Genomic DNA, 26,517 nt, shown 5'->3' with positions numbered 1-26,517 from the left:
CCCCAAAGTTTATGTGTTAGAAACTTAATCCCCAGTGCAACAGTATCTAATAACAGGTGATTAGGTCATGAGGGCTCTGACCTCATGAGTGGATTAAAGTCATTAACACAAGAGAGGTTTGGTTACCACAAGGGTGGATTTGTTATAAAAGCAAGTTCAATTCCCTCTTGCTTTCTTACTCTTGCCTTCTCTTGCCCTTCTGCTTTCTGCCATGGGATGATGGAACACAAAGGCCCTCACCAGATGCTGGCACCATGCTCTTGGACTTCCCAGCTTCCAGAACTATAAGCCAAATACATTTCTGTTCATTATAAATTACCCACTCTGTGGTAGTCTGTTATAGCAGCATAAAACAGACTAAGACACCCCTAAAGTGTTAGACACTCTTTTGTCAAGAATAGGATATTTGTATACTTGTGGGCTTTTGGAAAGATCATTTCTCACCAGCACCACCTGTTATTCACAGATTTACACATCGCCCACAGAGAAGAAAACCTGGTGAGGCCACTTCTGCTTGTATTGCAGAGGAAGAACCCATCTGATGCCACTTTTAGGAAGATTTATTAGAGGATGTGGAGACATTATCTTCAATGTGTGTTTTGTGATGACATCCTGCACTGGCACTTACTGAATGAGTCAAATATGATATTTATAGGGCCTTAATAAAAGCTTTTATCTAGCTAGGTTGTATTATTAAATGTCAAACGAACTAAATGAAAAGCTTTCAACATGAAGGCATCCAAAGAGAGCAGAATGAGAAAAGCATAAAAAATGTTGAGATACCGAGGCGGCATGCATTGAGTGGGGGCTTTGAGGTCCCACAGTCCTAAATGTGAAACTCAGTTCTGACACTGACCAGCTCTGTGACCTTGGGCAAATTATTTAATGTCTCTACGCCCCAGTTGTTATCTGCAAACTGGACATAATGCCTGTTTCTGATACAGAGAAGGATGTCATAAATTACTAAGTATTAAAATTGCAGACAATGTTAGCAATTTTCTGCAATTGAATGACATTTTGTTAGCCTAATTTCCAGAATATCTGGAGATGAGATACCAGGCCTAGCTCATGCTAAGGAGGATGTGATAGGAAGAATAAGGGCCTCCCAAAGATGTCTACATTATAATTTCCAGAACCTGTGAATATGTTACCTTGTAAGGGAAAAGAGACTTTATAGACGTGATTAAGTTAAGGGTCTTGAGATGGGAGAGATTATCCTGGATTATCCAAAGGAACTCAATGTAATTACAAGAGTCTTTTGAAGTGAAAGAGGAAAGCAGGAGACTCAGAAAATATGTGACCAGTGAAGCAGAGGCTGGAGTGATGCAATTGCTTTCTTTGAAGATAGAAGAAAGCAGGCCAGGAGCCAAGGAATGCATGCAGCTTCTAGAAGCTAAAAAAAAAAAAAAAAAAAAAAAAGAAAGGCAAAGAAACAATTTCCCCTAGAGCCTCCAGAAGAAATGCAGTCCTGCAGGTATATTGATTTTAGGCCACTGAGACCCATTTCAGACTTCTGACCCTGGTCCAGAACTTTAAGATAATATATTTGTGTTGTTTTAAGCCACCAAATTTCTGGTACATTGTTACAGCAGCCATAGAAAACACACAGAAGCACAGAAGATTAAACTGAATCTCTCTTTGAGCATTCAAAGACTCTGAGTGCAGATTTTGCAAGAATCTGCACTTTGGAGTGCAGGTTCACTTTGGAGACCATGTCATTCAAAATCTAATAGTATAAAGTCCAAGGATTGTAATCATAGTTTACTTGCGAATGAATGTATCCCTCCTGGCATCAGACGGTCCTGATGACTCACTTGTCAATCAAGCTCATATGTATCATATGCAGAAGGCCCCCCGGCACAATGCTCAGGACCCTGCAGTACTCGCTGTAGTACTGGGAAACTGCCTGGTAGGACAGCAAGGAGGAAATCTGGTTATGGTACACCAATAATCAAGAAAGACCACTCTTTAGGGGTATACAAAGAAGTGTACGTATGGTCAACCATGCTGGAGAATAATTTGATAACTGTGTCAAAAAACCATGTATCAAAAACTTTAAAAACATAAATACTCTGATTCAGCAATTCTACTTTAAGAAAATTCATCCTAGAAGGAAAAAAATTGGATTAATACGCACATCATTCATCTGCTTAAAAAAATCCATTCCTGGTTCCTATAATTGCTTATAGAATAACACTTGGGGAGACTGAAGGGAGACAGCAGTACATCCACTTATATTGGCTAATTAAGACTGGCAGATGTTCATACTGGGCGTAGCTTGGTGTAGACTTGAACCTGGCTAGATTATTAACCTTGAAGGTCTCTGAGCCACCTTTGCTACATTTGCTCTTTTTCACTAAAATGACTGAAACAGTGATTGTGACTAAGAGTTTCAATGTTAAGTCAGTGCCTGGCCTTATACATTTATCGTAAACTATCATCCAATTTTGTGGGTTAAATAAATTACAACTTTATATATGTGTGCAACTGAGCCCTTAAGTGTTGAAAATTACCTATGGTCTTACTCATCCACTGACATTCAGATAATATATTTGGCATGCAAAAGTTGTGAATCCAAATTATGCTCAAATACAAGTGGGGAATATTTATCCATCTTTTTTTCTGATGTATTATCTGTTTCAATTGCATGTCTGGACTCAAACCCCATAAAGAAGGGACCAAAATTTACATGGCACTCTTGAGTATGATGGCGGCTGTATTTGGAGTTTTGATTAAACTGCGCTACATGTGTGATTATTACTTGTAAACAGATGATTAGATATTAATTAGACAATAAGTGATTGTAAAGCACTTAGAAAATAAAAGTGTTTATAAATACCACCACGTAATAGCAACAATCATTCTTTACTGACTACACAGCTGCTAATGTCAATAAGAATGATTTATTCCAGCTAAGGGCAACTTTAATTTATGCAAAAAACTCACCATCATATTCGTTTTGCTACAGCAAAACAAAATATATCATATATACAACTGATTTTATCATCATTTAAATAAATACATCTTGTTTTGATTTTAAAAATCTCTCTTTTAAGACCTTCTTACACACAGGTGCAATGACTGGTGTCCTTGAGTGCTAAGAATATTGGAGCTGGGTCTGGCGCAGTGGCTCACACCTGTAATACCAGAGTTTTGGAAGGCTGAGGTGGGGGGGGATCACTTGAGGTCAGGAGTTCGAGACCCGTCTCTACTAAAAATACAAAAATTAGCTGGGTGCGGTGCCACACGCCTGTAATCCCAGCTACGTGGGAGGCTGAGGCAGGAGAACTGCTTAAACCAGAAGGCAGAGGTTGCAGTGAGCCGAGATCATGCCACTGCACTCCAGCCTGGGAGACAGAGCAAGACTCTGTCTCAAAAAAAAAAAAAAAAAAAAAAAAAAGGAAAAAGAAAAAAAAAGAATATTGGAGCTCCTTACTGTTCATCTCTCCAACCAGTTACAAATATATATGCAAGACGTAAAATGACATTTTGTTAGCCGTATTTTCATGTATGCAATAGGTTTGTCATGTTGGGTCTGTGCAGTTTCTCCCTAGCTCCTTAAAACTGCGCTTACATTCAAATTTTGGTCACATTGATGAGTGAAGGTCAATTCTTTTTTGGTTATTATAGAAGTTAGAAAAAGAAGAAAATAAATTTTAATAATAAAACACAACACTTTCTTTCTATCTTCTTGATTACTTCGTACCCTCCACAAAAATAGATTTTGAAGCCCTGACTATTTTCATGTCTCACCATTTTTTTTTTTCCCCCAATGGGCTTTTTTGTTTTGGAGATGGAGTTTCACTCTTGTTGCCCAGGCTGGAGGGCAATGACGCGATCTTGGCTTACTGTAGCCTCCGCCTCCCGGGTTCAAGCAATTCTCCTGCCTCAGCGTCCCGAGTAGCTGGGATTACAGGCACCCGCCACCATGTCCGGCTACTTTTCTTTTTGTATTTTTAGTAGAGACAGGATTTCGCCATGTTGGGCAGGCTTGTCTGGAACTCCTGGCCTCAGGTGATCCACCTGCCTTGGCCTCCCCCAATGGCCTTTATAGGTCATAAGCCTGTATCAGCTATGCTCTTGACCCACTGGTAAGCCTGGCAATGCAACTGTGTTTTGTTTTGTTTTTGACACAGGGTCTCACTCCGTCACCCAGGCTGGAGTGCAATGGCACAATCTTGGCTCACTGCAACCTCTGCCTCCCAGGTTCAAGTGATTCTCCTGCCTCAGCCTCCTGAGTAGCCACCTGGGATTACAGGTATCCGCCACCACACCCGGCTAATTTTTGTATTTTTAGTGGAGACAGGATTTCACCATGTTGACGAGGCTGGTTTTGAACTCCTGACCTCGGGTGATCCGCCCACCTCGGCCTCCCAAATTGTTGGGATTACAGGCATGAGCCACTGCACTTGGCCGCAACTGTGTTTATTTTTCTTGTCGTTAGTAAATTCAAGCATCTAAAATGAGTCCAGATCCACAGTTGCACAAATATGAAATGAACTGAATGAATAAAAGTGAAGAATGCTTCATGTTCATGAATTCAATAGAAAAGGGGTTAAGGGGTTATATTAGATGATGAGAGCTGCATCAGTTAGCTCAGCAGGCTTGTTAATAAAGCAAATCTAACTACTGTGTATCACACAATGAGGCAGTGTAGTTTGGTGGAAAAGAGTGTTGAACTTTGATTCAAGAGACCTGGATTCAAGTGATACTTCTACCACTTCCGCTTACTATGTGACCGTGGTCAAATCACTTAACTGCTCTGAATTTGTTCATTCATTTGAAATTTTTCAGTATTAAAGCATGTCAGTCTCAGAGTGCTATTATAAGTCAATGTGTAAAAGCACCAAGGGAGGGGTGAAACACTTCCTACTGAAAAATGTTTTCACTACTATAATTTTCCTGGAATGGGTGGAAAGGATTTATGTATGGATTTCATTACTTAGTATGGTACAGTCTTTTCCTAGACTATTAGGCCCAGACCTTAAGCCATATGTGGATTAAGGTGGGGAAGTGGCTCAAAACAGAGACATAAAGGTAGCAAAATTCCATAGGAGGTAATACCGCTTTCTGGGAAATCTGAAATTCTTCTGTCATCTCTACCCTGTGTTTTCCATCTCTCTTCCTCCCTTCCTTCTTCATGATACATTTCTTTCTTTCTCTCTCTCTCTCTTTTTTTTTTTTTTTTTTTTTTTTTTTGAGACAGGGTCTTACTCTGTTGCCCAGGTTAGAGTGCACTGGTGCAATCTCGGCTCACTGCAACCTCTGCCTACCAGATTCAAGCAAACCTGCCTCAGCCCCCAGAGCAGCTGGGACTACAGGTACATGCCGCCATGCCTGGCTCATGTTTCTGTATTTTTAGTAGAGACCAGGTTTTGCCATGTTACCCAGTCTAGTCTCGAACTCCTGGATAGCTGAACAGCTGGATAGCTCCAGCTATCCACCTGCCTCGGTCTCCCGAAGCGCTAGGATTACAGGTGTGAGTCACGCCACCCGACCATAAATTTCTTGTTTGGTAAATCTGAGGCAGTGAGAAGAAAATGAATAAAAAAGGAAACGTGGGCTGCACGTGGTGGCTCATGCCTGTAATCTCAGCACTTTGGGAGGCCAAGGCAGGAGGATCACAAGTTCAGGAGTTTGAGACCAGCCTGGCCTATATGGTGAAACCCCCGTCTCTACTAATAATACAAAAAAATTAGCCGGGCGTGGTGGCGCATGCCTGTAATCCCAGCTACTCGGGAGGCTGAGGCAGGAGAATTGCTTGAACCCGGGAGGCAGAGGTTTTAGTGAGCCGAGATTGCACCACACTGCACTCCAGCCTGGGCGACAGAGTGAGACTTTGTCTAAAAAAAAAAAAAAAAAAAAAAAAAAAAAAAAAAAAGACAGAAAGAAACATGGAAGAAATAGTAGAGTCAGGCCTGGCCATGGTGGCTCATTCCTATAATCCCAGCACTTTGGGAGGCTGAGGCGGGCAGATCATTTGAGGTCAAGAGTTTGAGACCAGCCTGGCCAATATGGTAACATGGTGAAACCCCGTCTCTACTAAAAATACAAAAAAACTGTCCGGGCGTGGTGGCATGTGCCTGCAATCCCAGCTACTCGGGAGGCTGAGGCAGGAGAATCGCTTGAACCCGGGAGACAGAAGTTGCAGTAAGCCAACATGATCACACTCTACACTCCAGCCTGGGTGACAGAGTGAGGCTCTGTCTCAAAAGCAAACAAACAAAACAAAACAAAAAACAACTTTATGGTGGGCACCCCTTAATGGTATCTTGAGACCTTTTGAGATGCCCCAGAAGCCGGCTCTGCAAGAAAGATTCAAGTTCAAGTAGTTTATTTGGGAGACGATCTATCCCAGGAAATACTCACAGGAGCATGGGTAAGTGAAACAAGGAAAGGAAGGCAGTTGATAAAGGGTGCCCTGTGGCAAGTGGAACTTAATCCCACTGGAGGACTCTGGGAGTTAGTATAGAACATGCAATTCAGAGTTATTTCACTTGAGGGCTGAGGGAACTATACTTTGACTTCTATCAGTCATTGGTTGAAAGCTCTTAGGGATATGGGCTGTTAATTTTCTGGCCCTTTAGTTCTGACTCAGTGGTGGTGTTGGGAGGGCAGGGCTTTCTAAAGGCCAGATAAAGCCCCCAGGCAGAGAGATGCAGGTGCTGGCAGTTGACAGTGGGTCAGGTGTTGACCATGGTAACATCATAGACATTATGGTAAGGCCTGAGGGGATTTCGGCAGGGTTCAGACAGTCTGCTCGAAAGAGATTATTTTATTAGGTTGGTGCCAAAGTAATTGTGGTTTTGTCATTATTTTCAATGGCAAGAAGTGCATTTACTTTTGCACCAACCTGATAGTTCTTCTTTGCATATCTTTGAAAATAATGTGTTTTTTTCTTTTTTCTTTTTTTTCTTTTTTTGAGATGGAGTCTCCTCTGTCGTTCAGGCTGGAGTGCAGTGGTGCAATGTCAGCTTACTGACACCTCTGCCTCCTGGGTTCAAGCGATTCTCCTGCCTCAGTCTCCCTAGTAGCTGGGATTACAGGCATGTGCCACCACGCCCGGCTAATTTTCTGTATTTTTAATAGAGATGGGGTTTCATCATGTTGGCCAGGCTGGTCTTGAACTCCTGACCTCAAGTGATCTGCCCGCCTCAGCCTCCCAAAGTGCTGGGATTACAGGCATGAGCCACTGTGCCCGGCCAAAAATAATGTTTTCAACAATTTGATGATGTTTATGTGAGGACTGCTTATAGGAAGGTAGATGTCATTTGTAGGTGTCTTCCAAGCTGAAGTTAAGGTCTCTATGGCTTGGCTTCCTCATCTGCAAAGTGGGGTAACTATACCTATCTGATTGGATGTTGTCGGGGCTACAGGTAGGCTATGATAAGCATTAGGTTGGTGCAAAAATAATTGCGGTTTTTGTCATTTTATTTATTTATTTTTTTTTTTTTTTGAGACGGAGTTTTGCTCTTGTCACCCAGGCTGGAGTGCAACGGTGTGGCCTCTGCTCACTGCAACCTCCGCCTCCTGGGTTCAAGTGATTCTCCCGCCTCAGCCTCCCTGGTAGCTGGGATTACAGGCGCCCACCAACACGCCTGGCTAATTTTTGTATTTTTACTAGAGAAGGGGTTTCGTTATGTTGGCCAAGCTGGTCTTGAACTCCTGACCTCAGGTGATCCGCCCGCCTCGGCCTCCCAAAATATTGAGATTATAGGCATGAGCCACCATGCGTGGCCTGTCATTACTTTTAATGGTAAAAACTGCAATTACTTTTGCACCAACCTAATACCTAGCATAGTGCTAAAGACATAAGAGGTACTCAATAAACAGTAGAAATAATCATGATAGTTCTTGTTAGGGACAGCACTGATCTGACAAGTTCTCACAGAAGGCATACCCTTCTTGTTGAGGTCACGGGACTCAGAAGCCCTGTCCCTAAACATTCTCTGGGACTTTTCTGAACAGCCAGCCTGCAACACATTTCCTCTACCTCTGCCAACTGGAGATAGGACTTTAGGACTTTGCTCCAGCTTTGTTCCTCAGTTTCAGCTTTCTTGTTTCCTCTCACTGAGGTCTGTGCATCTTTCTATTTGCTCATGACCTAACCACGACTGTCTCACCCCAACCCTAATACCCAGCTCTTGATGTCTTTGGGGAGGAGAGTAATGTTCATTGTTTTTTTCTAATTATAAGACTAATATAGGGTTGGTGCAGTGCCTCATGCCTGTAATCTCAGCACTTTGGGAGGCCAAGGCAGGCAGATCGCTTGAGCTCAGGAGTTCAAGACTAGCCTGGGCAACATGGCGAAACACCGTCTCTACAAAAAATTAGCCAGGCGTGGTTGCATATCCTGTAGTCCCAGCTACCGGGAAGACTGAGGTGGGAGGATCACCTGAGCCTGTGAGGTCGAGGCTGCTGTGATCATGCCACTGCACTTCAGCCTGAGCGACAGAGTGAGACCCTGTCTCAAAAAAATACATATATATATGTTCATTTTTGAACATATATATATGTTTTGAGATGGTGTCTCGCTCTGTCGCCCAGGCTGGAGTGCAATGGCGTGATCTCCGCTCACTGCAACCTCTGCCTTCCAGGTTCAAGCAATTCTCCTGCCTCAGCCTCCTGAGTAGCTGGGACTACAGGCGCCCGCCACCACGCCCAGCTAATTTTTATATTTTTAATAGAGACAGGGTTTCACCATGTTGGCCAGGATGGTCTTGATCTCTTGACCTCATGATCCACCCACCTCGCCCTCCCAAAGTGCTGGGATTACAGGCGTGAGCCACCACACCCGGCCTTGAATATTTGTTATAGGCAGAAATTTTTTTTAAAAGTAAAACAAAAATCTTCCATAACCCCACAGTTTAAAAATTTCACTTTTAGCATCTTGATATATTTCCTTGCAATGCTTTTTTCTGTGCATGTACATATCACATAATTGGGCTCATGTTTTTGGAATCACATTTTGCAGCCTGCTTTTCTAACATATAATGCTAACATGTGCCCATAACATTAGAATTTCTTCAAAAACATGACTCTTAGTGAGTGTACAATACTATATTATATGGACTTATTTTAACAATTCCAACTATTGCTGTAAGTTGTATCTTTTTTGCCTTTTATAAATAATTCTGCATTAAGCATCTTTGTACATAATTATTTGTGTGCTTCTCTATTTCTTTTGGGATAAATTACCAAGTGGAATCCCTAGGTCAAAGGGTATGAATATTCTAAATGCTGTTAGCATATACTGACAAATATCCTCTATGGAATTTCTTTTTTTTTCTTTTTTTTTTTGAGACGGAGTCTCGCTATGTCGCCCAGGGTGGAGTGCAGTGGCCGGATCTCAGCTCACTGCAAGCTCCGCCTCCCGGGTTTTTACGCCATTCTCCTGCCTCAGCCTCCCGAGTAGCCGGGACTACAGGCGCCCACCACCTCGCCCAGCTAGTTTTTTGTATTTTTTAGTAGAGACGGGGTTTCACCGTGTTAGCCAGGATGGTCTTGAACTCCTGACCTCGTGATCCGCCCGTCTCGGCCTCCCAAAGTGCTGGGATTACAGGCTTGAGCCACCGCGCCCGGCCTGGAATTTCTAATGAAGTTAACACATGCATAGATTTTGTGCAATCATTACCATAATCAAGATACATAACGATTCTTGGCCGACCACGGTGGCTCACGTCTGTAATCCTAGCACTTTGGGAGGCCGAGGCAGGTGAATCGCTTGAGGCCAGAAGTTCCAGATCAGCCTGGGTGACACAGTGAAACCCTGTCTCTACCAAAAATACAGAAAGATTAGACAGGAGTGGTGGCACACACCTGTGGTCCCAGATACTTGGGAGGCTCAGTGAGAGGATCGCTTGAGCCTGGGAGGCAGAGGTTGCAGTGAGCTGAGATTGCACCACTGCATTCCAGCCTGGGCAACAGAGTAAGATCCTGTCTCAAAAAAAAAAAAAAAAAAAAAAAAAAGCTACATAATAATTCCATTACCCCAATAAACTCTCTCCTGCTATCCCTTCATAGTCATCCCCTTCATAACCCTTATGGAATATTTAGCTCTGTAGTGTGGAATTAACTGATCATTCTTAGCTAATTGTCTTGATAGCATTACAATGCCCCCAAGTTAAAATAACCCATTCAAGTATTACGAAGAAGTATTTCTGAGTCAGGTTGCAGCAGCTACCAGGACTGGTCTCCGAAGTGGGTGGATCTGATAAGGACTCCTCTCAGAATGGTGCCTGACAGAGTCTATTTCTCCCGTTAAGACTGCAAGACATGCTGAGATTCAATCACAGGACTGTGGAGAGAGGAGCAGGAAGAAGCCAGGACTAGGCTGGAGTAGGACTAGTGGGAATGGAATTAGTTATAGAGCTTACCCTCAGGGCAGTTAGAAGTCTAAATTGCAAAGTTCAAGGACTTGGGATGAGTAAGTTGTCAGGTGTGACTTGGACTTAGCACAAAGTGGCACTGAAAGCTAAGGATTTGATGTGGGTAACACAATGAAGATATCCTAGGCAGAGGCAGTATCTTGGTTCAATGGGACAGAGGAAGATTAGGAGGAGAGGAAGGTGAGGAAGGGAGACAGAAAATATTGGGAGTCTAAAGGAATGGTCTAGGCTCTTGGACAAGAGTTCACAAGGACCCAGCTAGACATCAGAACTCTGTGAAATGGGCAGGTGAACAGGTGAACCTCTCATTCTGGAGAGAGAATTAGGTGACTAATTAGGAACCAAGGGGTAGCTCAGTGGCCCAGAATACAGTGGTGGTTAGGTGCTTTCCAATGTGAACAGTGACTCTAAGGCAGTGGTTTATAAACTTTAGCATAGGTCAGAATGCCTCCCAAACCAGGAAGTTTTGATTCAGTAGGTCTGGGGTGGGGATCCAGAATTTCTGACAAGTAACCAGGGCTGCTGCCACTACTTCTCAGAGAAGCACACTTTGAGAGCCACTGCTCAAAGGCAAAAATACATATATTGAGTTTAGAATAAACATGTCATTTGCACGTCACCCAGTACATGTAGGAAAAGGTCTCCTAAATGTAATACAGGGCTTGACTCTTCCAGGTGATGAGCTGGTAGAGCTAAACCTGCTGCTGGAAGTGTTTTGTGCTTCCAGGAGGACAAATAGGGTAGGAAGCAACTGGCCCCTTTTAGATAACCCAAGCGTCAGTGGAATTCTCACATCACTGGAGTTCTGTCCTGTATAGGTCATAATACTCTTAAGTGATGTTATTCTGACTTAAAGGGCCAGCATCTAAAACTGTCAAATTGTAATTCTCTGCTACGGAATCCATTTTCTTCTTCTTTTAGGGCTAGCCCTCTTTGCTTATTGAGGAGTAATAAAAATAATGTCCCCTTATATTAGCATAGCACGTTCCAATTCAAAAAGTGCAATGACATGATATCTCTTTTGATCTCCTTTCTGTGATGGAGGCAAGCCGGGTATTTGTATCCCAACCTTTGGGCTACTGATTCTCAAAGTATAGTTCCCAGACCTGCAGCATTAAGAACACCCAGAAACTCTCTAGAAAAGCAAATTCTGACCCCACCCCAGACTTACTGAATCAGGTCTGGGGTCTGACAGGGGGCCAATAATTCGCATTTCTAACAAGTTCCCTGGTGATGCTGATGTTTGTGCTGCTGGTCCCAGACCACACTTGGATGAAAACCACTGCTATAGATAAAAATGAAAGATGTAGAAGCCCAGGGACTTGTCCTAAGAGGACTCCTGCCTAGATCCTTTTCTTACTACACCTGCTGCATCCCTGGTCCCTACGCACCCGCCCCCACCTCCAGCCCCCGCCCTTCGAAAAAAAAAATCCTTCAAATCCCAGCTGCATTATTTTAGAATTTTGTGAATGTGAATACCTGTAAAATGAGGAAAACAATAGGATCTACCTCTTTGGGTTCTTACAAAGATTAAACAAGAAGTAGGTAAAGTACTTAGCACCGTGCTTGTGCTTAATAAATGCCAGCGATCATCATGATTTTTTATTAATATTGAAAGTGACAATTCACAATGAATACCTTGGTAAGTTCTTTGGGTGTGTGTCTTCAGAATGCTCCTCTTAAAATGTGAATGTCCCTAGATAATGTAGACATTAAAGCATCTGATCGTTAACATTCCATCTCTGATTGCCATGAGCATTTGGCTGAGGGCAGGATACTTAGGAAATGGGATCCACGACAAGTACGTAGGGGCCAAGAGATAATAGAGCAGTGCATGGAACAGTGTATTGAAAGGCATACAACAGCAAGACTTCTTGAGGAAACTTTGAATAGCTGGGGACGGGGAAGAGTGGCTGACAGAGGAAGCAACTGGGAAGGGCAGCCAGGAGTAGGAGGCAGACTGTTAAAGACAATCTACCTCCTTCAAAGTTCCCCTTAGGGCAGCCCCAGGGGAGGGCTCCAGGGCTACACCAGGCCACAAGGGGATCTGCCAGGGTTCGCGTTGCATGAAGTCCAGGGGGTGAACACTCAGGTGCCCATAGTGAATGCCCGGAGGGGCCCCCCACTGGCAATTGGCACAATGAATTTGGGCCCAAAAGTGGCTTTGTCTTCAGAGTGACTCCTGTTTGGCAAATATCCTGACTATGGCACATCATGCACTAGCTCATCCCAGGGACACGGTCCTTTATTAGTGGAGGTCTGCTATGTTGTTTCTCAAGGCGCCCTAGGCCCCTCAGGAAGCGGTTTTATGTTATCTGGGTGGCGCAGCCCGGGTCCTGTGCCCAGAGAGGACGGAGACCTTTGCAACTGAATTAAACAGAAGAAACAAAAGCAGTAAGTTCGGGCCCGTGGGTACGGCGGGCCAGCCAATGGGGCCCGGCCGCTCCCCGGCGGAGTGGTACTATGATGACAGTAGCCAACCAGCGCGCTCTATGCAAATGAGCTACTGTATCCCGCACCAGCCGCTTCAGTGTCGTCTGGTTGTTATAGTGATAAACTGAGGCCTTGCCTCTTGGCTTCTGACAGAGAGAGAGAGAAAGGGGCGGGGTGGGGGGGTAACCTCTTTACTTCCCCCAGGGAAGACAGAAAGAAGGGGAGAAGAAGCGGGGGATGGGTGGAGGGTGGCGGGGAGAAAAATACGTGACAAAGAAAACATTCTCTGCCTGGGAGGAGACTCTCTGAGGGTGTAGAGCTAGAGGGAGCATTCACTGGCCATGCCAGTAGTTACCACTGATGCTGAGTCAGAAACAGGTATCCCAAAATCCCTTTCCAATGAGCCTCCCTCAGAAACCATGGAGGAAATAGAGCACACATGCCCACAGCCTCGACTGGTAAGTAAAGACAAAGGATGGAAATGTATGCGTGGCTATGGCATAAAAGAGTTCCTTATGCGCCCGCAGCCAGCGAGGAAAACGATGCCTAGAGGATTTTCATGTAAATGAGAAGAGCGCTACCGCCTAATCCTTCTCAGCTGTTTATACTTAGCTTCTATACCGGGCGCTGCTCTCAGTTTACAAAGCGTTATTGTATTGGCTGGGTAGGAAACGGGCTGCTTGGGATATGCTGTGTTTTTGTGCTTCGGGAGGAGGGGAGGGCCTTTTTCCTTTTAGGTGTGTTCTTGTCTGAAGGTAAAAAAATCCTACAGTGCAATTTTAAAATGGTATTCAAGCTCGGGACGAGTCCCTTGTTAAGTTTTAAATTCTAGCTAAGGAATGATTTGTTCCTCAACTGATTTTGGTGCCTAATGCCAATTTGGGGGAAAAAAATGGAAACGACATGGAAGCAAAACTTCCCCATCCGTTTGAAAATGTTCAAAATAAATAAATAAATACATAGGAGTCCCTCAATGATTTACTTAGAAATAATACGCATTTAAAATGAATTGTAAAACATTTCCAGAGTGTGCTGTGAGGGTTTCTCTTCAGGTAGTGGAAACCTGGGGACACTACATTTATTTAGAAAGGGGCTGCATGCCTTTAAGAATGAAAGTGTGGAAACGGGGTACTGAGAGCGTCCTTCCGCCTCCGTAACTGCACCGTAACTGCTCTCCCAAATTTGGTCGTTTCTCTACCACTGGTCATGATCTTTTAGGTAGATGTGAAACTTCGTTCCCAACCACCGCAGCATGTGTCCTCAAGGAATCAAACACACGCATGGGTGGTGGGTTTTCTGTGGTCCGAAGTCTTGTGGAACTTGGGGAGACCTCTCTTTGAGCCCCCCAATCCAAAAGACACACTAAAGCTATCCTTACCTTTAGCGATTTCCCTCAAGTTAAAAGGTGGAATATTTCGATTGGCTGTGGAGTTTGACCCTGGGAAGAGTTTTTTAAAAAAGGATTTTGTGATGTAGAATTTTCTCTGAACCTGCAAAATTAGAGCTCACAGTTGAGAAGGCCAACCCATCATAAAACTGTTATTTCTTAATACGAGTTAATAAGGGTTCAAAGGAGGCTTAGAACAACTTCCTAAAAAGCACAAATACAGAGGAAGTTATATTAGAGCCCTGTGGGCTTTTTTTCCCCTATGCTTCTATTTTTAAAAATATTTTCTCTTAGGACAGTTTAATAGTAACTGTGCCCTAACACTTTAGCCACTTACTGAATGACATACACAATGTAGTGTCTATGTTCTCATGAGACACAAACCATCCCAATAAGTTTGTTACTAAGGGATTCCTTTGAGTCACTAAACAACTCATGGGTTTAGCATAAAGAAAAATGACCACTGAAAGCATATTACAAGATCATCATATGCACATATACATATATACACATAAATACAGAGAGAGAGAGAGACTCACTCTGTTGTCCAGGCTGGCCTCAAACTTGAACTCCTGGACTCAAGTGATCCTCCTGCCTCAGCCTCCCAAGTACCTGGGATTACAGGCTTGTGCCACAGCACTATATATATATGTGTGTGTGTGTGTGTGTGTGTGTGTGTGTGTGTGTGTGCCCATGCTCACCCAAAAATGTATTTTTTAAAGTAACCGCAATCTTCAAATTTGCATCACATACTTTCCTGACAGAGGTAAAGGGTAGAGGAGAGAAAGGCAGCATCCAGCTCCAGTTTGTGCATCATTTCAGTCTCTTTTGTCTACTATTTTTCCTTCCATTTTTACCTCTTAGCTATGCTGCTTCTTGGTTGCTTCTGCCTGAGGGAGATGGGCAGAGAAAATTAAGGGAAAGAAGAAAGTTCAAGTTACTTTTTTTTTTTTTTTAAGATGGAGTCTCACTCTGTCCTCCAGGCTAGAGTACAGTGGCCCGATCTTGGCTCACCACAACCTCCACCTCCCAGGTTCAAGCGATTCTCCTGCCTCAGCCTCCTGAGTAGCTGGGATTACAGGTGGGCACCATCATGCCTGGCTAATTTTTTTGTATTTTTGGTATAGACGAGGTTTTGCCATGTTGGCCAGGCTGGTCTCGAACTCCTGCCCTCAGGTGATCCACCCACCTTGGCCTCCCAAAGTATTAGGATTACAGGTGTGAGCCACTGCGCCTGGCCAAGTTACTTTCCACTTTCACTTGTGACAGCTTATTCCAGGTGGTAACTCACAAGAACCACGCTAAGCTGGCAATGTGCTCTACAGCCTCACCTCCCACCCATTGTAGAAATAAGGAAACTGAGGTTCAGAGAGAGTAAGTGACTTGCCCAAGGGTCACAGTGCTTTGAAGGGGGGAGAGCTAGGATTTGAACCCAGAGCTCTACACCTGAAAAGTGGAAGATCTTTCTTCTATAACATACTCGTGAGATACATTCCCTTCCCATCTTTTTGGCAGTTCTGGTTGTGTGTGTGTGTGAGTGTGTGCGTGTGTGCGTGTGTGTGTGTGTATCACACACATGCATAGGTATGATAGGGATGTACAGAAGTTGAACTGTTGAAGCACCTGCTTTGATTTACTTATGATACAAAATTTTCCATGTTGTTCATCATTATCACGGGCTACTGAAATTTGATTGTTTAAATAGGGGCTTGCAACCAATTTATAAAACACTACTAAAATTTTTAAAGTCCCTTCTCTTATAAGCTAACTTTGATCACTGTAGGGTTATATTCTAAATTTAGATTTATACTTCATAGCCTAACTTTACTTTGCTAATGATCTTACTTTAATAATGAAGGCACACGCTAACTACTTAATAAAGAAGTTTGTTGATGAAGAGAGTGAGCAGCAAGTGAAAACATGAAATTAACATTTCTTTCTGGTTTTTAGTAGTTTCTGTTTATCTTGTAGCTTTGCTAGTGTCTTCATATTTCAAATTGTATAAATTCTGCATTTCTCCCAGCACCCAGGCATATAGCTCCAAATTGCATGTGGGTCACTGACACCACAGCCATCATCAGAGTGTGGCTACTGAGTTGCTTAACTACGGAAAGTGTATGAAATGTTTGCAGGGGGTCTGTTTAGGATTGAAGCTCCACACTTGGATTCTCCTTCAGAGGTCAGGCTCCTTCTCCCAGTTGCTGAAATGAAGTGGGGAGCTGGCATACGTGAGTGAATAAACAGGACTTTAAAGCAGTCTACATTTTAGATCCCTGTAAGTAACAAATTGATAATAATATTGTGGATATGATTGAATTATATTTCAGGGGGAAGTTTTTCTGACAGGAATACTTGTAGTTTCTCTACCTGCCTTATTCTTCATTAGAGGAACATATAGGAAAGGAGACGATTAAATAGAATGCAATAACTCTGATAAAGAAATTAGAAAAGAAATAATAAAAACATTACCTAGGTTTTATGATAGAGCCTGTATTTTAGGAATGTAATCTTACTACCCTTACCATTTTACCATGGTGCTCTGATTTGAGATGCTTCTGAGAACTCTTTACATTGTTACAATGTTTACTCTTGATTCCTGACTTGTTTTCAGTTCTTTACTATTTTCCTGATTAAACACGATGCAAGGTGACTCATAAGCTTGACTGTCAAGATGAGAAACTGAGTGACCTTGGGTGATATGATGTAATAGCCCTTCTTGGAAACTAACTCCTGAGATACAAGGACTCCTCTGAGCAAGGACTGTGTCCTCATATCTTCCCAGCCCTCAGATTATGCCTAGAAAGATCCTCTGGGCTCAGCAGGTGTCCCAGAAGCCCTTTCTAACAAGGCCCAGGCACCCTGAAAGTTGTCTGCTTGAGGATTTGGTTAATGACCTTGGTCAAGTTCTTCTAGAGGTGCATTCTGTTGTCAGAAGGAATTGTAATTCTAGCCTGCAATAGTCACTTCCATGAAGATGGATATACTATGGATCAACTGAGAAGGCCTTGGAAATAAAAAAGGGCTGGTTCAATATGCCACGTTAGCAGGAGGAGTTCATTTCGGGTTTTACTTCAAAGCGGAGCAGTGCCAAGAGACTGCTGTCTTGCAGAAGGTTCATTATGTCAGTTTGGAGGTAGCATGCTCATCTGCTAGTGTTCAGAAAGATGATCAGATTTCCAGAGACATCAATGGCTTCCTTTGCTAATATTGCCATCTATTTAGCCACCCAGAACAGCATACATTTTAAAGTGAAACACTCTTAATGCGCAATATTGGCGAAAATAAATAAACATGAGCTTCCTTGGGCATTTACTGTGGTCAACTGGAATTCTGCCTAAGGTTATTATTAGATATTTTCCTGCTGGTCTCTATCCAAATGCAACATCCATGTCTTGCAAATTGATACTAGTCAGGTGTATTTAGCATGGAATCAATCAATTAGTTTCTTTGATTGTTTTAGGTTTGTTCTCTCACTACCCCTCCAACCCCCATTTGCCTAATGCTAAACCCTTATGGAAGAAATAAATCTAAATCAAATATGATAGGTAGTTTCTGTGTTTTATTTTGGTGATTTAGCATATAGAAATCAAAAGAGTGCATGTATATCTCCTCAATCAGGCAGTGAGGAAGATTTAAAGTATTTAGCAATGCAGAGCTTTGGAAGATAACTGAGAGAAAACTGAGTCTCCTACCAATCCTTACCAACCCCTACCATCTCCCTTACCCATGGGATCCACAGTCAGCCAGGTAGTTAACCACTTCCAGACACAGCAATGTACCAGGTGCTGTGGAGAGAAATAAAAGAAGTGAATCCAAAGCCCTTGCCCCTAAAGGGGCATTTCCATCTAATAGAAGGTAGTAGTTTGGTTTGTGGATGCATGCCAGGATGCTGAAATCCCTTAAGAGAGCTTTTTTGTAAGTTTGACTTTAACATATTAGACTTTCTTAAAAGCTGTATTTTATCCATTGAGCAAAAGTACTTCCCGGCAGGGAGGACTCTGTTAACCCAATCCCAAAGTTAAGACAAGTCCCTGCATTTGAATAAAAGGTTTCGCTTGCTGACCCCAAAACATATTTTGGGACATGGAAAGGATCAATCCATTTTTGAGTGGATCTTAAGCCCCCATTGTGGGTGGCACATACTGGCCTAGAACACTAAAACAGCTCTGCCCAGTAGAAATACAGCATGAGCCACATGTGTAATTGAAAATTTTCAAGTGGCCACAGTTTTAAAAGTTAAAAAATGGTGAAATTAATTTTGTATCCAAAATATTATTACGTCAGCATGCAATATAAAAATTATTAGTGAGATCTTACATTATTTTCTTCATACTAAGTCTGAAATCCAATGTGTATATTGTATTTGCAACACATCTCAATTTGGACTAGCTAATTTCAAGTGCTCAATGGCTACATGTGGCTTTACAGGGTGCTTAGACACTTACCCAGCCCTGTTAGGATCAGTTCTGAGGACCTACAGTGATAAATAGTTTTCACATTGCACAGTTCACATATACATATATGTAGTCATAACTAAAACCGAATATCACTTTTCCTTACTTCATGTTTTGCACTCTTATACTTTCTATGCTATCCTTTCTTATTCTATTTCAGTTAAGAGACCATTGCAGTAATCTAGATGAGAGTTAATAAGTTTGAAGTTATAGAAGGACAGTGGGAAAGGAGAGAACTAGATACATATGGGAAACACTAAGGAGGCAAATGCCCCAGGATTTCATAACTAAGTCTGAGCATGGGGCAGGTTCAATGAAAGATCAAGGGACCAGGCGCAGTGGCTCATGCCTGTAATCCCAACACTTTGGGAGGTGAGGCAGGCGGATCACTTGAGGTCAGGAGTTCGAGACCAGCTTGGCCAACATGGCAAAAACCTGTCTCTACTAAAAATACAAAAATTAGCTGGGTGTGGTAGTGTGCTCCTGTAATCCCAGCTACTCGGGAGGCTGAGGCAGGAGAATCGCTTGAACCCGGGAGGCGGAGGTTGCAGTGAGCTGAGATCGTGCCACCGCACTCCAGCCTGGGCGACAGAGCGAGACTCCATCTCAAAAAAAAAAAAAAAAAAAAAAAAAAAGATCAAGGAAGGCACATTTGGTTTTCTGGCTCCAGCTAGTGAGTGTCATCACTGAGATGGGTGTGCCAGGGAAGTAGAGTTTGTGAGAATTATGTCTGAGGTTCCATGGGGACTTCCACTTGGAGATGTCTAGTTCATGTTTGGTTGGGGAATTCAGGAGAGAGTTCTGAGCTGGAGATATAGATCTGGGAAATAGCATGGAGGAGATGTGAAATTGAGGCAGTGAAATGGATGAGAGTGAAATTGAGTTAGTTTCTGGACTGAGAAGGAAGTGAATGGAAATGGTTACCTAGGAAGAGTGCCTCAGGATAATCCCACTACAGGGCTAATTCTAGAAAGTAACTGACCCTGAGCCATCGTATCAGGCTCTTAGAGGGGGAAAATAGAGGAGCTGTAATTAAAGCTATTAGACTCTTCCTTCCATTCATCTGTCTCTACATGAAATCTGGTTAAGCTAATCTACTTCATCCCAGAATCTTCCCAGGTTGGAACCCTGAGGAAGACTACTTAAAGGGCCAATAGAAGAAGGATCATGAAAAGAAGACAGAGAGAGTATTTCTCAAATAGCTGGGAGATCAAGGGACCAAGGGCAGTGTAAGTTTCATGGAAGGAATGTCCAATAGAACCAAATGCAGTAGAGAGATCAAATGAGATAAGAAGGAAAAATTTCCTTTGGATTTAGAAAGAAGAGGTCAATGATGATGTTTCAGTGAAGTGGTGGGAGCGGAGGCTGGATGGCATTAGATTGAGGAGCCTCTAGGTGGTAGGGAAGTGGAAGCTTGACTGAGCGAGGAAGCAGATAGAATGTGTAGTACCCAGAGGTGGACAAATCAGGGCTTAGGGTTACTAGAGACTAGGTTTTCCCCTTCCTTCTTTTGTAACTTTCATCTTCCCTCCCTTCATCTTTTTTTCCTTTTATTTTTCATTCCTTTCATCCACCCAAGATGTCGAATCTTTTGGTTGGCTCATTCTTTTAAGATGATAGCAACTTGTGCCTAAATATAAATGGGAAAGAGCCAGTGGGAGAGGGAAAGGGTGACGGTGATGGGGACAACTGATGAAGGGAATGTCTCTTAGGCTGGACAGGTTGGACTCCAGTGCACAAGTGGAAGGATTGGCTTCAGGGAGAAAAAAAGACACCTCTCCCACTGTGGTGGTGAGGAAGCTGGCAAGGATGGTTTGGGTAAGAATAAGTTATAAGAGGAAGGGTACTGAAAGTTGAAGGCCTCTCCATCTGATAGCCTTTGTTTTTCATCTGTGAAGATGGAAGCAAAATCATGGTGGCTTATTTCTGGCTAGTGCAGAAGTATAATTCTGGGATATCCTGGGTAGTTGAGTCCAGCCCCAGGATATGTCCTCTCCTGAGGCCTCCAGGCTGTGGTTAGGGAGAAGTGGAAAGGCTGGGATGGTTCCTGATGAGGGCAAATGGATCTGCTTCCTTGTGGCCTCTGGGGCTCCACACCAATGCCCATCAAGCCAAATCTAGATCTGGCCAGGGAGAGCTAAACCAGCCCACAGTGAAAGGACAGAGGACTGGCAAGACAAATATGCTGAAGCTTGGTCTCGACTTGCTGGAGCCCATAGTCTTGTTCCAGTGTCAGTTTTGCCATTGAATAATTGTGTGCACTTAAGCAAATCACTTTCCTCTCTGGATTCCATTCTGTCCCCCACAATGGATTGGATAGATCCTTAGACTGTGATTCTAGCTTTCATTGCCTTGGGACTTGGTCTACTGCAGTATGTTCTGTTTGAGCTCATGCTCCTATCAAAAGTCTGGGCTACCCCATTCCTTACCCCCTGTTGCTTTTATCCATTTGGGGTAAAAACAGGTTGCATGATCTTATGGTAAGACACACTGGCTAAATATGAATAACAAATGTTCATAAGCACTTTGAAATTTTACATTGATATTGTACAAACCACTTCAGCTGTCTTCTGTTTTATTCTTCAGATGCTTCCTCAGAAAGGTTGAATGTATTCCAAATAATATATGGAATGTTCTATTCATTGTTTAGAGAAACCTGTGTTGAATATCTTCTTAATGTGAATAGTAGCCTCCTAATTTATCTATTTCATACTACAGAAGTTTGAAACATTGGACCTTCTTTGAGGCATGGCAGTATGGGCTTGAACTATAGGGGCTTTTTTTTTTTTTTTTTTTTTTTTGAGATGGAGTCTCGCTCTGTCGCCCAGGCTGGAGTGCAGTGGCCAGATCTCGGCTCACTGCAAGCTCCACCTCCCAGGTTTACGCCATTCTCCTGCCTCAGCCTCCCGAGTAGCTAGGACTACAGGCACCCGCCACCTTGCCCAGCTAGTTTTTTTGTATTTTTTTAGTAGAGGTGGGGTTTCACCGTGTTAGCCAGGATGGTCTCGATCTCCTGACCTCGTGATCCGCCCATCTCGGCCTCCCAAACTGCTGGGATTACAGGCTTGATATAGGGGGCTTTCTTAACCAATGCTATCCATCTAAGCTTGCTACTTAGGGTTCAAGTCCAGCAATGGGTTAGGCCGTAGTACCAAAACTCTTGCATCTTTAGCTGGTGCCCCACACAAAGCATCTTAGTGACCCTAAGGGAAATAAATGCAGGAAAAGAGTTACTCCATCAGATCACTAGGGGTAAGAATGAAAAGGAAAAAAGCAAGGAAGGTAGAAACAAACTAAGTCATTGCAAGCTAGGCCTATTTTCTTCCAATAATCTCCCAGGTAACAGCCTCTACCTTGCTAGGATCTGATTACCCGTTGCTGGCCTCAGACCATAGCATTATTGTTTTAACATTATCCCAGCATGAACCAGGTTGTATGGGAGGCTGGGAAGCTGACCTTGCTTGGGGATAAAGAGACAGTTTAGCACTCAACGATCTTGAAGTCAAACTTGAAAACACAGTGATTAGAAAATAAAGCAGTGAGCCCTGGTAGTGTGCGCCTGTGTAATAATGTGCAGGGCCACACAGGGCTAGCCTTTTGAGCAGAATTCATTTTCATATAATCTCCTCCCTCCCGCCAAAGTCTTTGACTTGGTGTTTTTGTTTTCTACTCGATAATTCATGCATGCTGAACCTGACATCAGTGTAAAAGGACGCTGAGGGTTATTTAAACTGTCATTTAAGAAAAATAACAACAACGATAATAGGTTAATAGAAACATCATGAATGATGTGTACAGCCTATTGCCAACCAAATGATGTTGAAAGCCTATTCCTGGTACATGCAGGCTTCTGTGTTTCATCTCTAGTGTGCCTAATATTGACTGTAGGCACAGTCACATAATAATAAATTCTATTGTACCTCCAAATTGTTTAGTTATAAGGTAATTGTTCTATATGGGATTTGAGGCTAGTGGTCTCACTCCTTTTTCTCCATGGGCAAGTCAGGGAATTGAACAACCATTCACAGTGCACACTGTATTGGGCACTGTGTTGAATGCTCTATATGTATTATCTCATTTAATCAGGCTGCAGAACCATGAAATGAGCATTACTATTCCTCATGTTATAAGTAAGGAAATAAAGAATCAAGTAATTTCCCAAAGATCCAAATACATATATGTGTGTGTGTGTGTGTGTGTATATATAATATTTTTTTTATTTTTTAAATTTTTAGATGGAGTCTTGCTCTGTCACCCAGGCTGGGTGCAGTGGCATGATCTCAGCTCACTGCAACCTCTGCCTCCCAGGTTCAAGCGATTCTTCTGCCTCAGCCTCCCCAGTAGCTGGGATTATAGGTGCACACCACCACGCCTGGCTGATTTTTGTATTTTTTTTTTTTTTAGTAGAGACGAGGTTTTACCATGTTGGCCAGGATGGTCTAGAACTCCTGACCTCAAGTGACCCTCCCGCTTCGGCCTCCCAAAGTGCTGTGATTACGGGTGTGAGCCACTGTGCCCAGCCCCAAAGATCAAATATTAACTGATTAAGCTGGGAGTTAAAATTAGGTTTGTCTGACTTCTAAAGCCTCTATTTCCATGACACATAGTTCTCAAACTTCAGTGAGCAGAGAATTGCCTGCTCAAGCTTCCAGGTGATTCGGAAGCAAGATGTGCCTAGATGCACTTTGAGAGATGCTTTATTTAGCCCTCCCAGTCATATCTTCTGTATTTGGGAACAGGAGTAGAAATAAATCAGATATCTATGTTCTTTGTAGTAAAACTAGAAATTCCATGTGAATATTTTGACCCAGCAGTTCCATTCCTAAGAAATTTGTACATATGGCCACCAAAAAAGCTAGTATTAGGATGTTCTTAGCAGTGTTATTAGTAATAACCCCAAACTGGAAATGACCCAAATGCCCAGCAGAAGCAGAATGAATAAAAAAATTGTGGTACACTCACATAATTTAATGCTGGATAGCAGTGAGATTGAAGAATCTACAACCACCTGCAGGAATATGGATGAATCTCACAAATGTCACATTGAATGAAAGAAGCCAGATACAAAATAATATGTACCACATGATTTCATTTCTATAAAATATAAAATAAAAAAGGCAAAGCAAATCTTTGATGTTAGAAATCGGTGTAGTGGCAGGAGCATGGATGGACACTGGAAGTGTTAGGTTACTTGATGTGTGACTGTGTATACTTAGCTTGTGAAAGTCCATTGAGCTGCACTTAGGATATGTGTACTTTTCTTTTCTTTTTCTTTTTCTTTTTTTGAGACAGAGTCTCGCTCTGTCACCCAGGCTGGAGTGCAGTGGTGCGATCTCGGCTAACTGCAACCTCCGCCTCCCAGTTTCAAGCGATTCTCCTGCCTCAGCCTCCTGAGTAGCTGAGATTACAGGCGTGTGCCACCACACCCAGCTAATTTTCATATTTGTAGTAGAGACCAGGTTTCACCATGTTGGCCAGGCTGGTCTTGAACTCCTGACCTCAGGTGATCCACCTGCCTCGGCCTCCCAAAGTGCTGGAATTACAGGCATGAGCCACCATACCCAGCCGATATGTGTACTTTTCTGTATGTCTATTATTCTTTAGTACAAAGTTTAAAAATATTATTATTCACAATAATGAAGAAAGGGAAACTCTACAATGAATTTCCCATTTCCAAATAATTCTGGTGATCTAATAAACTCTAAGGAATGGCACCAGATCCTTCTTACAATTATAGCTCTTGGCTACTTTAACAGAGCTTCAAAGTGCTCAGGCCTTCCAGGGGCCAGTATATCCAGCCCCACAGAGAGCCTAGGTGAGCCCTTGAACAAAACACCTTATGCCTAGGACCACTCCAGCCCTAGTCAGGTAATCCGTGAATTAAAATCCATGGCCCCCAATTGTGTACTATGCCTGGCCTCACAGTCAGACAGGCTGTGGGCTGAGGAAATGGATGGCATTGGTTAGGTAGCAAGAGTACCTCAGAATAATTCTGCTACAGGGTGAATTCTAGAAAAGAGCTGACCCAGAGCCTTTGCGTCAGGGTTTGGGAGGGTGAAAAATAGAAGAGGTGTAATTAAAGCTTTTAGAATCCTCCCTTTATCTGCCTATTGCTATAGGAAATCTGGATAAATTAATCTACTTTACCCCACAATCTTCCAGGATGGAACCCTGAGGGTCAACATTTAGAGATCCAATAGACAAAGAGTCAGGAAAAGAAGACAGAGAGTACTTCTCAAATAGGTGGGAGATCAGAGGTCCAAGGGTAAAGCAATCACCTTACTGGTAGTTACACAGTTTTCTTGTAAAATATTGTTTTTGTTAAAGAAATCATCCACTTTGCAGAAAATATCATCTTTGGAACATCTTTCCTTTAGTGACTCAGAAAAAAAGAGGTTTTATTATTGAAATAGAATCTAGCAAATACCTCAAGCTGAGACATGTTAGAAATATCTGTACTTCTATCCAAGTGTATTACAAACCTCCCACACTGCATAATTTGTTCTAATGCTTGTTTCTTTCAATCTTCAACAATGTTTTCTATATGTCTTCTAAATATATTTGCTGACAAAGGAATGCATTTTAGTTTGACATCAGTTTTTTTTTCCTACACATTAGAGCAGCTAGTTTTACTGTAGCATGAAGAACAGATGATTTTGCAATGGTATGAGACTTTTGTTTTTTTCTCTGTCGAATTATGGAAACTCAAAAAGGCTTCTAAACATTTATCATTACATGTAACAGTATTTTGTGACATACTGGATTGAGTATCACATGACTCGCAACATTGAAACATTAAACATGAAAAAATCATAGAGGTTTGTCTTCATGTTCTGGCTGCTTCATTTTAAAATATGTTAATTACAATAACTTCATACCATCATTAGCTAATATCTCAAGGTGATATTTAATGTTATGGTAGCAGATATTTCTAATGGTCTTCTGTGAGATAATTTTCAATTCAACTATCTTCTTGTCAGATCAGATTGGGTTGTCGTTGTTCGTACCTGATAATATGGTGGCTGCTGAACTTATGCAGGGAGTAGAAGGGTCAGCTCTGCCATTTTCTTGTTGTTCACTTGTGCTTGCATTATCTTTGCTTTCCTATTTCATTGCAGGAAATGTTTTTCTTGTTGTTGTTGTTTGTTTGTTTGTTTTTGAGATGGAGTCTCACTCTGTCGCCAGCCTGGAGTGCAGTGGCGTGATCCTGGCTCAGTGCAACCTCTGCCTCCCGGGTTCAAGTGATTCTCTTGCCTCAGCCTCCCAAGTAGCTGGGACTACAGGCGTGCACCACCATGCCCGGCTAATTTTTGTATTTTTAGTAGAGATGGGGTTTCACCATGTTGGTCAGGCTGGTCTCGAACTCCTGACCTCGTGATCCACCTGCCTCAGCCTCTCAAAGTGCTGGGATTACAGGCGTGAGCCACCGCGCACGGCCTGCAGGAAATATTTTAAGCCACCTGCTGATTTATGTGCATTGGTTTAGTTAAAACTAGATAATATAATCCACAAATACCTTTATCTAGGCTCAGGTGAACTGCGGTATATTGCAATAAGCTGAAAGCAAATGAAAAAATGTCAGGTGACGCAGGCTACCCAACTTTCACGTTCCCTTTAGGATACCTCATGTATTTGATGTTGACAGAGATGGGGCACCAGTGTAAGCCCATATATTAGAATTAGAAGGCCAGGCATCATGGCTCATGCCTGTAATTCCAACACTCTGGGACGCTGAGGTGGAAGGATCACTTGAGCCTAGGAGTTCCAGACCATCCTGGGCAACATAGTAAGACATTATCTCTACAAATGGTTTTTTAAATTAGATGAGCATGGTGATATGTGCCTGTAGTCATAG

At 42.7% G+C, this 26,517-nt stretch overlaps 1 protein-coding gene across 2 annotated transcripts in view; it reads left to right on the top strand.

The window, feature by feature from the left end:
* PCYT1B (phosphate cytidylyltransferase 1B, choline) overlaps nucleotides 1-26,517 on the top strand; it is a 113,028-nt gene that overhangs the window by 13,169 nt on the left and 73,342 nt on the right. Inside the window, 1 exon segment of one of the 2 annotated variants that reach the window (NM_001258192.2) lies at nucleotides 13,078-13,279. The exons of the other annotated variant lie outside the window; for it this stretch is intronic. Coding sequence (NP_001245121.1) covers nucleotides 13,163-13,279 — 117 coding nt within the window. The 5' untranslated portion in view covers nucleotides 13,078-13,162. 2 annotated transcript variants of the gene reach the window in all.

The sequence above is a fragment of the Macaca mulatta genome, chromosome X, assembly GCF_049350105.2.
Source record: "Macaca mulatta isolate MMU2019108-1 chromosome X, T2T-MMU8v2.0, whole genome shotgun sequence".
NCBI classification, from domain to species: Eukaryota; Metazoa; Chordata; class Mammalia; order Primates; family Cercopithecidae; genus Macaca; species Macaca mulatta.
Note: the sequence above shows the minus strand (reverse complement) of the source record. Positions and strands in the feature narration are given on the sequence as shown.